General features: G+C 41.9%; 1 protein-coding gene across 1 annotated transcript; it reads right to left on the reverse strand.

Annotated features, from left to right (window-relative positions):
- Positions 1-3,609: 3,609 nt before the first annotated feature.
- Positions 3,610-10,333, reverse strand: slc40a1 (solute carrier family 40 member 1). The gene is made up of 8 exons (XM_034134351.1): positions 10,015-10,333; positions 9,849-9,916; positions 9,343-9,502; positions 8,890-9,005; positions 6,437-6,563; positions 5,904-6,149; positions 4,936-5,571; positions 3,610-4,104 (listed from the first exon to the last, which is right to left on the reverse strand). Exons 1-8 carry the CDS (start codon positions 10,046-10,048, stop codon positions 3,788-3,790), a joined length of 1,704 nt encoding a protein of 567 aa, XP_033990242.1. The 5' UTR covers positions 10,049-10,333; the 3' UTR covers positions 3,610-3,787.
- Between the last annotated feature and the right edge of the window lie 612 nt (positions 10,334-10,945).

Below are 10,945 nucleotides of genomic sequence, written 5' to 3' on the forward strand. Positions count from 1 at the left end.
TAGTATCAGCCAACGTAGCCTGACATTGCTAGCTTAAAGCAGAGATGAGGAGCGGTAACAGGCTGACTCTTGTTTTTTTAAATGTATTATAAACCCCTACATCTTTTTCAGTCTCCAAGACCCAACTGACACGGATTCAAGTGAAGAATCACTTCCCTTGAAGCCACAAAAAGGTTTCATACATGCTGTTTCATATAGTTCTACCCAACACCTTTGATATGTAAAATCCGCAGGTTGGCTAGCATGTCCACTCATGAAACAGCGGTTTCAAGGAGTATGATTTACTGCACTATTTCTTGGCTGGGTGTAGTGACTTCCAGGTGTCTTGTCATGGTGAGGTAATCAGGCAACCAGACTCCTGGAAGTGGGTTAGCAATCTAAACAGGGTTAACTTGTGTGTGTTAAAGGTGCCCCAATGTGCAGTATAGCCTATGTTACATGACTGACTTGTGATGTTGAGCAATGCCTGAGCTTCTAACACCTGACTCCCTATCAGCAATTGTGTCAGTTAAACATTATTTCTGATATCACCTTTGACATTACAGTTAAAAGCTTTTCATGGAAGCTCCGGCTTCAAAGAAACAAGTGAACACGAGGCCTTGACATAAAGTTCTGACCAAACATGCACATGTATTTTGTTAGAGAATCTTCCTTCCTGTGAATGCTCATAGATCAGAGTTTACTAGAGATGTGGCACATGGAAGATATTTCCACTGTGCGCACTTGTCGAGTTCCTGTCTGTAGCCAATGGACTAGTCAGCTTTCTTTTCCCTCTCAAACATGCAGTACTTCAAAAACCAACGGGGGCCAAAATGGCTTCTGTAGGGTGTTGAAGGTTGAAACTGACTAATCCTGCAGTCTTAAAAACAAAACATGCTAAGTCTACAACACATAGTGCATTTCATACCTACTGCAGATTATGCTCTTAAATCTAATCAGTCAAAGTACATTTAGAGTCTAAATTATTTCAAACAAAACAGGATATGCAAGTGAAGCAGTAAGGTGCTGCTGGACAGATCACGATGTTATATTGTTAGTACAAAGTTGTATTTTCTTGAAGCTCCTACAGACATCATTACTCATTTGCTCTCGCTTTTTTTGTCTTTAAAGGCTGTTGAAAGCTGAGATGTTTGGGTATCAAATATCTGATGCTGGGACATTTAAGACTTATATTCATGAGCTGCTGGACTCATTAGCAGTGCTTTGGTATTTGGTGTTCCATAAACCTTTCAGTGGTAGGACCATCCCAAAATGCTCACGGTTCAGATATACAAACAGACATGAACACAACATGCTGAGTCATAGACTCTTAAAAGCACTGTTTGTCTTTCAGGAAGTCCAGATCATCCAGTTCAGCTTAGAGTCAGGCCCCTGGAAGAAAGGCATTCTGCGGAAGAATTAGCAGTTAACTCTGCTGTGGTATGTGACCTCACTCTCTCACACACACACCCTCTCACACACACACAGTTGTGAAGGTTTTCTTTATTTAGGAGATCTGATGCATTACAAGCAGTACCAACGACCTGGGAGTGCGATCATTACATACAAATGATTTCTTACTGATTTCATGCTTTTGTCTATTCAACTACAATAACACTGAAATACTGTATATATAAAAAAGAGAAATATATGTATATAATCACATTAAAGCAGTATTTTACAGATGCATTCAAATGAAAGAAAGTAAATGCTTTATGCACACATTTTATAAATCTTTAAAAAAAATCTTGCGGTGGTGTATAAAAACATGTACAAAAAGGTCAGCATTTCCAGACAACAGTAAACACAATATATATATATATATATATATATATATATATATATATATATATATATATATATATATATATATATATATATATATATATATATATATATATATATATATATATATTTAGCATTTTCTAATGTATATTTATATTGACTGACCAATATAGTTATTTACATAAAAACTTGAGAGCAATGGCAATGTGAGATATTCCTGAATCAGCCGAAGCAAGAGCTGTTTTGATAGAGCTGGGTTCCATGCACCTGCAGACGCCCTGACTCAGCATCTGCAGCTGAAGAGGCCTTCTGTTCTCCTGCTCGCTGCCTCTGGTTCCAACACCAATATTTCTCCACATCATTACCCAAATCCTGCCTAGATTTTTCACTGGTAGGGTGCGGCTGGTCTGGAAGAAGCCACTCGTGTGCGTTTAACAGCTGTCAAGGCTCATTTACAATAAGGCAGCGGGTATCAGAGGTGGAGAGGAACTAGTGTCAGCTACATTAGTTCATATCAAGTGAGCTCAGGTCAATTGACTTATTAAAGAAAAGTTGAAAGTTGAACACTGCTAACAACAGTAGTCTCTCTTGAAAGCTACTTTCCAAATGTCTGAGATTTCAGATTTGCGGTTGTTCTTTTACAGAATCACCTCACAAGAGAAGAAGCATGCAAAAAGCCACACACTTTCAGAAGAGCTACTGAAATGAATGTTCCAGTTAGGCCAAAGAGGTTAACTGTCAGAACTCAAATGTGAAGCTGGCAGCGATACGGCTGCAGGTCCAGCGGCTGAGCGTTGGCTGACTGTGTGGGGGTGTCTGAGGTCAACTCTGCAGTATTTCCTCAAAACGCTTTCAATGTGCCATTATTTTGTCCCTGCACGGCGCCTGAGCAAACTGACAGAGACATAAGTGATTAAAAAAAGGTTGTGCGGGGGTTAATGGGGTCAGGACTTCAGCCTTGTGCAAAAATATTGATCAAATGCCTGATCACGCGCTCGGTGTAATGACAGATGTCAATCACTTAAAGTGCCTGTGTAACAACAATCACGATTGAAAAATTACTCAAGAGAACATAACGATTAAAAAGGTGACACTATTAATGTAAACTATCTGAAATGTAATTACAATCTCAGAGCAGGTTAGACATATCCAGGGTGTATGAAACATTCATGAGGCTACACCACTACTCTCACCTGAAGTAAAGTATGTTTTTGGAATGCTGCAGACAGAGATCTGCTTTCCCTCACTTCCTTCTATGCCACATATGGACTTTGACTTTGGTAACTGAGAGAGCTGTTGACAAGGATGCATAGGATTATTATTATTACTTATGGCACAACAAAATACTGATGACACGATAATTATAAAAAACACCATCTGCATGTCCTGAATAAACACAGCTAACTGCATAACCCTTATACCAAAGTATTAAAGAGACAAGATCCACAGCCTGCTCATCATACAAGAACATGGAGGCTAGGCTATCAAAGACACAGCTACAGCACCAATGAAGTCACTGAGAAGTGTCAGACAACAAGGGGGGGGGGCCTTCTCATACAGACATGGCCCCCCTTTAATCTGAGAGGCAAAGTGTATGATGGCATTAGTGAAAGCTCTTCCCTGCAACACTCCTTCCTTCTGCATTCCAGCAGTTAGCACCTGTGCAGGTAGATGCAGGATGTCAGGGGACACTGTTTTACAGTCCTCTGATTTCTTTAACAGCACCCACATTTGGGTCGCGAGCCTAGAAGTGATGGATCCCTGTTTGACAGTACATGTGTGTATCCAAGAGCAGGGACCCCCGCATAATCCAAAGGTTTACTGAAGAATACTTTTCTATGACTGTTTCTACTCACCTCCTTCTACTAATGATTCATGGCCACAGTATGCATAGCATGTTAAGTTACCTTTCTATGGTTAGCATTGTGCTAGCTCCAAGCTAAGATGTTAGTTTGGTATGATGCAGCAGGGGTACGGTTAGGTTTGAGAGATATGTACCCAGGACAGAGTGTCTTCAGTGGGGTTAGACGGTGGTGGGAAGGGAGGGGCTCTCCAACTCCTCCACCTTCTGCTCTGGGGAGCAGCAGAGGAAGAGGCGGCTGCCCAGGCTCTTGAAGGCAAATCCAAAGTACATGACGTGACCCATGGCCACGAAGGACACAGAGATGAGGACGAGCAGGCCGAAAGCCTCTGGGTTGGGGGCCAGAATCACCATGATGAAGTGCAGCAGGTCTAAGAGGTAATTCATGGAGTTCTGGACGCCGTTGATCACGCCGCGCTCCGACTCCTTCACATTCTCCTGGATGAGCTGGGTCACTGTCAGGTCAAAAGACCACAGGCCTGCGAGAACAGAGCAACAGTCAGGGCTAAGGCCTCTTTACAGCCTCACTGTCAGCACTTTAACAGCACAGTAGCTGCTGCAGCCATTACCACACTCAATGATTGGAATCAAAGGTTGCAAATATTGCTCTGACACATCTGTAGGTTTGTGTGAAGTTCCAGTTATTTATGAAGATGTTCAACCTGTGGACCTGCATGACTCACCGTTAGGAAGTCATCATTTAGGAAACAGGAAGTGAACACTACAAAGTTTTCATGGACACTGAAATACCTACACACAATTTCCTTTTGAATAAAACAATAAAACAAATAATATGCACCATTTACTACACAGGTAGCGATGATCATTTGCACTTTGGGATCATAATCACTACAATGTCACAGCATTTAGATAAGCACCACAAGCTGCCTCCCTCCTGTCATATCTGGATATGAGAGATCATAGTTTATGAGAAACAACTAAGTCTCTCCTGGGATCAAAGCATCGATTTCTTTTGTAATAAAAAACACAATAGGACCTATAATGTTCACTGTTTGAGCACTATAAGTCTAATACGGAGAATCCTTCAGGTGCAAGGACACAAATAAATAAAGTCAATTATAATGAAAGTATATTGATGTTGTGGAGTAACTCTACTGATGCACGTGTTCTTACACTACATGTTAGATAGAAACACATGAGCACTTTCAACCCTCCCCACCATTCTTCTATTGTTTGTTTGTGCATAGGCATTTTCAATGTACTTTATTTGTGTATTTCTAATTATGTTTGTCTTTGAAAATATATAATTGAATTTCAATGACAAATAAAAGGGGGGCTGTTATACTCACCCATTCTAGCAGCGATGACTCCAGCAAACAGCAGGCTGACAGACATGTAGGACTGCAGGGGGGGCAGCTCTTCAGCGGGGGCAGCAGTGGTGGCGTTGACTGCGGTGAGGAGGCTGGTGAGGGAGTGCTCGGCCTCAGGCAGCACCGTCTCCCCCATCAGGTGGGAGTATATGTCCTCGAAAGGCGAAACGCTGAGGTCGAGGGGGCTCCCGGGAGCAAAGACGGAGACCACACACAGTATGAGGCAGGACAGCTGGGCCGTGCCGGAGATGAAGCCTGTGCGGATCAGGCCGCACTTCTTGCGGACCCAGGTGAAGGCGACGGTGCCGCAGATGCCCGCTACAGCCGAGGCCCCCATCAGCAGGCTGAGCACGGAGCCGTTGAGGCCCTGCGTGTAGGCGTAGCCCGTGGTGATGCAGTCGAAGCCCAGCACCGTCATGTAGAGGAAGGACAGGGACATGCCGGCGAAGAAGATGTTCTGGTTGTAGTAGGCCACCCAGCCGGCCCTCAGGGTGCGCAGCGGCTCGCTCACCTGGTAGCAGCAGCTGCGCTGCTTTGGGGCCCCGGGCTTCACCATGGAGGCTTCAATCATCAGCGGCTGGGAGGACTCCTCCGGACTCTGGCCATTCTCCAGTTCTGAGGAGAGGACACAGGGAGAGCTGCAGTTATATTCAGTCTGAATCACCACACAGGACAAAACTCTCATGAGATACTTGGTACGAAAAATAAATACCAAACTACCTCAGAGGTGAAGACTTCCAGCTACGCATAAGGGAATACTTAAGTAGCTTACTTAAGGGCAAACACTAGGAAATCAAAGGGTTTTCCCTGAAAACATCCTAAGGTCTTTAAGATGTTTGTTTTTATTTAAAAAAAAATCTAAGACATCCTTAATAAAATTCAAGGGCTACCTTAGCCTAAGTGGTTTTACAATGGTTCAAATCCCACACAAGGTTCCTTGCAGCTACCTTTGGGGGGGCTGAGCTGTTTGAGCTCCTGCTGCTGCTCTTTCTGTCCGCCCTTCATGGACAATGCCGGCGTCTTCTGGTAGACCGTCCACAGCAGCGCGTACTCCACACACATGGAGCACAGGTTCCAGCCTGCGATGAAGCCGCAGCCAATGAAAGGAGAGCCGAAGGTCATAATCTGACCCACCAGCATGGGGGCCAGGATGTTGGTCAGCTGGTCGATAATCCGTACGGTGGCATTCATGTCTGTTTAGTACAAGAGTGGAAGAGAGTTTCTATACAGCTGATTTAACACATATTAAGTTTGACATTCATATAACAGCAGGTTTTAATGATGGTCATAGCCAGCAAGAGGATACAGATCATCAGGTTCATAGAGGTTGTTCAAATCTTTGAAATAGTTTATAACAATCAGGGACATAACGGGTGAAACAGAGAGTGAGCCAATATCGGGGGGGTTCAAAGTCTGCTCACTAAAGTCATCTGATAACAGGTCACATGAGGTTGGGTGATAAGCCGGCAGAAACACTGACCTGCCAGCGTGCTGCTGTCCTGCCCTGCCACCACCACCACCCAGTCCCTCTGGATGGTGATGGCCGTGGCCGTGCTGGCTAGGTTTGCAATGTTGGCGATGGTGATCACCAGAATGTAGCACGTGGTCTAAAAGAAAAAAGAGGATATTTTTATGTTTTCTATTACATTTGATTCATATCTAGACTGGTCAGTATGAAACAAAAGACGAATATATATCATTAATATATACAGCATGGTCTGTATTGCTAATACCTCAAACTATTAAAAACACATTAAAGCTGCACTGGATTCTTTCATTACCATGAAAACACTCTGTAGTTCTCCTTTTGACTCAATTCCACACACACTCTCCTGCTGTCTAAGTATACTCATTAATGCTGTACTTCTAGAGCGCTTTGGTCGGTGACCCCTTCAAATATCCTTTTAACAATGTTAAAGATTTGACATGAATTAAAATGAGTTTAACCAACATGGAGGGATGGATTGAAAGGCTCCAGTATATCACAAGCAAAAGATCTTGGGACGCCTCAGATTCACCCCACGCTCGAGGTGGAGTGACACTGCACAGTGTATTAATCCACTGCTAAATATAGTCCCGAACAAAAGTGGTATTTACTCCTGTGAAAGTAACCTACAGTTTGGAGGTGTGTTATGTAAGATTGAACCTTTTTATTTAAATTAAATCAAGTAAAGAAGATAAGTTATGCAAATCCCACAAACTACTATCACATGTCATCTGTAATGTAAAGAGAAATCAATAACTATCTATATAACCCACTGTGAACAATAACTGCTGATAAAAAAGGAGCACAACAGCTAATTGAATATTTGACATGTGACCTCCACCGCTGCAGTAATAAAGAAGCTCTGTGTGACAACATTGTGAGGCAGCTGCTCGGCTCAGAAACAGCAGAAATGTTTCAACAGGCCGGGCCACATTTCTCCCTCTGTCATGTGACGGGTCTTGAAGAACCTGCTGACTACACACAGCCTTCAACTGCACACTCAATCTCCTGTTTCACACTCCTCCACCTCCACACACACACATCCCTCTAAACACTCTCACATGGCTGAAATCCCTTCTTTCTAAAGTCCTACAAATGCAGAGGGCCACACTGAAGACATTCTGGGCAACAGAAAGGCGTTTGTTTCAACCTAACACCGCGGCAGGCTGGCTCTGCAGAGTCAGGTCTTTGTGTGGAGGCAGATCTCAGGACACATAGTTCAACAAGTGTAAACAAGAGCGTGTCCTCCTTCAGAAGAACCGGTGTGGAATGACCTCCCATGCATCACATGTCTGTAACATTACCTCATTATTTATGATTCTTTACAAAGCTCTGTTTTTGGTTTAAAAAGGTTCAGGTTCAACATTGATTGAATAAAATGAGAATTTTTTTACATTTCCAACATTGCTGTTTACATTCAGTTTATTTATTTGCAATACTGTCAATCATACCTTTGAATTACAGTTTAAAATAATGACTACAAAGTTTGTAGTCATTATTTTATATTGTACATATGTTTATGTTTCAGCCCTTTTATATTTTAATTTGCACTTATTTGAAATGGATTGAGGCAACAATCGTTAAGCAAATGTGTAAAAGCTGAAATAATATAGTTCGGGACTGAACTACATTTAATTTATAATGTTATTTTCTCTTGTAATGTGTGTGTTTATTATATCTAACCTATGTTAAGTGTTTAGACTGATGACATGGATGTTCTGGGACCACTACGTACTTAAGGTTAGATTAGTTTAATGAATGATTTGGTTCGTGTTAGGTGTGTTTTAGATGAATATGTTTTTTTGTCTAATATATGAACTCTTTCTAATTCTAGAAGTGTTAGTAATATGTGTTAATAATATCTATTGTATTTAGTTACTATTCAGTGTCTGGGACCCTATACTAAAGCTTCAGATCGTTTTTTGAGTGCCCCATTTCACACAGCTCCATTATGTCTAACGATTTTACTTTTAAACTGTTTGTGAATGAAATGAATTCAATACAAGCAACATTTAAGACGTAGAAATGAATTTGCTTTTTTGTGCTTGAATTTCCCTTTTTTAAGTACATTAATCAGATTTGTATTGCCAACGACTGCTACGCTGTAATTGTTGTGCATCTGAAATTGAAACTAATTGTTGAACTGCAAGAGTATCCTGTACACCATGATTTCAGTTCTTTGATACAGCAATAGCAACAATAACGACTTTTTGAGTGGAACAGTTGAAGGTCTTCTGGAAGTTACCTACAATCATTTGCTCATCTGTCAAAGCTCTTCAGGTGCTCATCAAATCACATGGAGCCATATCAGTAAAAGAAAGCAACTTTCAATCAGGGTCAGAGTGTTGTACTTGAGGTAAAAAGGTTCAAAAAGCTTTCAGTTGAAACCCTGATCAGATGTGATTGAAACAGTGTGAGTGTTAGAAACAGCACAGACGGGACCTTACCAGAATCCATCCATTGTAAAGCTCCGCAAGCTGTTCTTTGAACTGGAAAACAACCATGAGGAGGATCCCACACACGATAACGCAACTGTTCTGGACGAGCAGCGAAGTCTGGGCCACTGTGGAAACACCACGACGGACATTAGGGACAGAAACCTGATCAAAGACAACAGATGTCTGTCTGATAGTTCATTAGAGCGCTTCAGCAAGATGGTTGGCTGCATTCCACACTCCCTTATCTGATCTAATAATGGCAAATTATTCTGAATAAACATGGCACAAGAGGTGCATTTAACTGTGAAAATGAGGAAGGGGGGATAATAGCACATGTTCACACTGTATACAACACAGTCCCTTTGATAGTGCTTTATCAGGATAAGATCTGAAAAGACTTTTGGCATTTTGATCCTGCACACTTATGTTACAAGAGCTTCCCTTTGATTTGTGCTGTCTTACCTTTAAGTCTGGGATTTTTGTCAACCCAGTCCCCAATGATGGCCCCCAGCAGCAGCACGGAGCCGGCCACCACCAGCCCGTACACGGCCGTGAGCAGCAGGCTGTTCCCGTACAGCTCCACCAGGAACACCGCCACGGCAAAGTTCCACATTCGGTCCCCCTGGAAAGTTAGATCCTGGTTATTTTAAGTCGATGCTGATCTTTAATAAGACATGCAGGTTAGGGCTGATAATAATCCTCTCTGTTTTCAACAGCCTCTTCACCTTACTCTATCCTGTGCAGCTATTTGTATTGTGTGGTGAGCGAAACAGGGAAAACATGTCATTTTGCAATGACAGGTATAATGGCACACAATGCAACAATTACACATTCATGTTGGATTACATTAGGTTGGACACAGAAACGCTACATATGTATCCTGTCATCATGAGAATAAAGATATGATGGAGTGTCTTTTAAATAGACTATAATGTGATGTGAATAGTCATATTGTGTGTCTCTCTTACCCATGTAGACAGGGCATGTCCCATGTAAATAAGGAATTTGGCTGAAGTGAAGAAGTCCCGGACAGACCCTGAGGAAAGAATAAAGACGTTATCCATCCTCTCCAGGCATGTAAGGCTACCGTGAGAGAATATGTTGTCATAAAGAGTGCAATGAAACATAACCTACCACAGCATGTGTTCTTGGGTCCAGAGTTATCCATGGTAAAGCTGTGTGAATGGCAGAAATGACCGAGTGAATATTTCTGTTTACGCTGTCTCCTCTTTGTGATGTTGTAAGGACCGCGGCTACAGCTGGGTCTCACTGTCAGCTAAACGACTATAAAACAAAAAGACACGGCGTTTCTCCCTTTTCCTCCTTTCCAAACTTAGCTATCACTGTAGCTGAAGTCGGAAATAAATAGTTGTATAGGCTAAAAGGCCGGTTGATCGCTCGAGCACACGACTAATAGCTGAAGAGCCCCGCTCCGCCGACGGTTAGCTGAGTTGTGCTCTCTCTGTTTACGTCCCGCATCGAATATACTCACGCGCAGGGACGTGCACAGACATTTTGGGGGGCGGGGGCTCAAGTGAGAAAAAGGGCACTTCCCATAATCATTTAAAAAACAAAAAGTTAAATATAGTTGCACTTCTCTGACTTAGTGACCAATTTATTTGAATACCCTCACACTCACGCAATTGATTAATACTCAACAGAATTCTACAAAATAATCAGTTAACACAGAGACAATGGTCTTCTTTAGTATTCACATACGCACAAGAGCAGACAACAAACTAGTACAATTAATAGTTATTAAATGAGCAGCCAACAATCAAAATTATGAAGTTACTGTTTATAAAAAGATCGTTTTTTAATGTACTTGTAAATGTTGTTATTTTGGTCTATTTTGCTTCCATGTTTTCTTTCACTCAAATGGAAAGAAAACTTCCAAAAACACAAATAAATGGTGTTCATTTTACCCTGTCTGAATTCATCTATAGATTTAAAGCTAATCTGCATTTAAACATAAAATTTCAGGGGAAAATACTGACTTAACGTAAGTAACTATCTGGGGAAGTTGTGAGGTGATGTGTTTTTTTTAGGGCTGCGTTAACGCGTT

The sequence above is a fragment of the Trematomus bernacchii genome, unplaced genomic scaffold (genome assembly GCF_902827165.1).
Source record: "Trematomus bernacchii unplaced genomic scaffold, fTreBer1.1, whole genome shotgun sequence".
Lineage (NCBI taxonomy): Eukaryota > Metazoa > Chordata > Actinopteri > Perciformes > Nototheniidae > Trematomus > Trematomus bernacchii.

What these genes read in the sequence shown, in the direction of transcription:
- slc40a1 (XM_034134351.1), bottom strand. Translation starts at nt 10,048, where the DNA reads ATGGATAACTCTGGACCCAAGAACACATGCTGTG. An exon ending in ACCCAAGAACACATGCTGTG is followed by an intron (nt 9,917 to 10,014) that starts GTAGGTTATGTT and finishes TTCTTTCCTCAG; the next exon opens with GGTCTGTCCGGGACTTCTTC. An exon ending in CAAAAATCCCAGACTTAAAG is followed by an intron (nt 9,006 to 9,342) that starts GTAAGACAGCAC and finishes GTGTTTCCACAG; the next exon opens with TGGCCCAGACTTCGCTGCTC.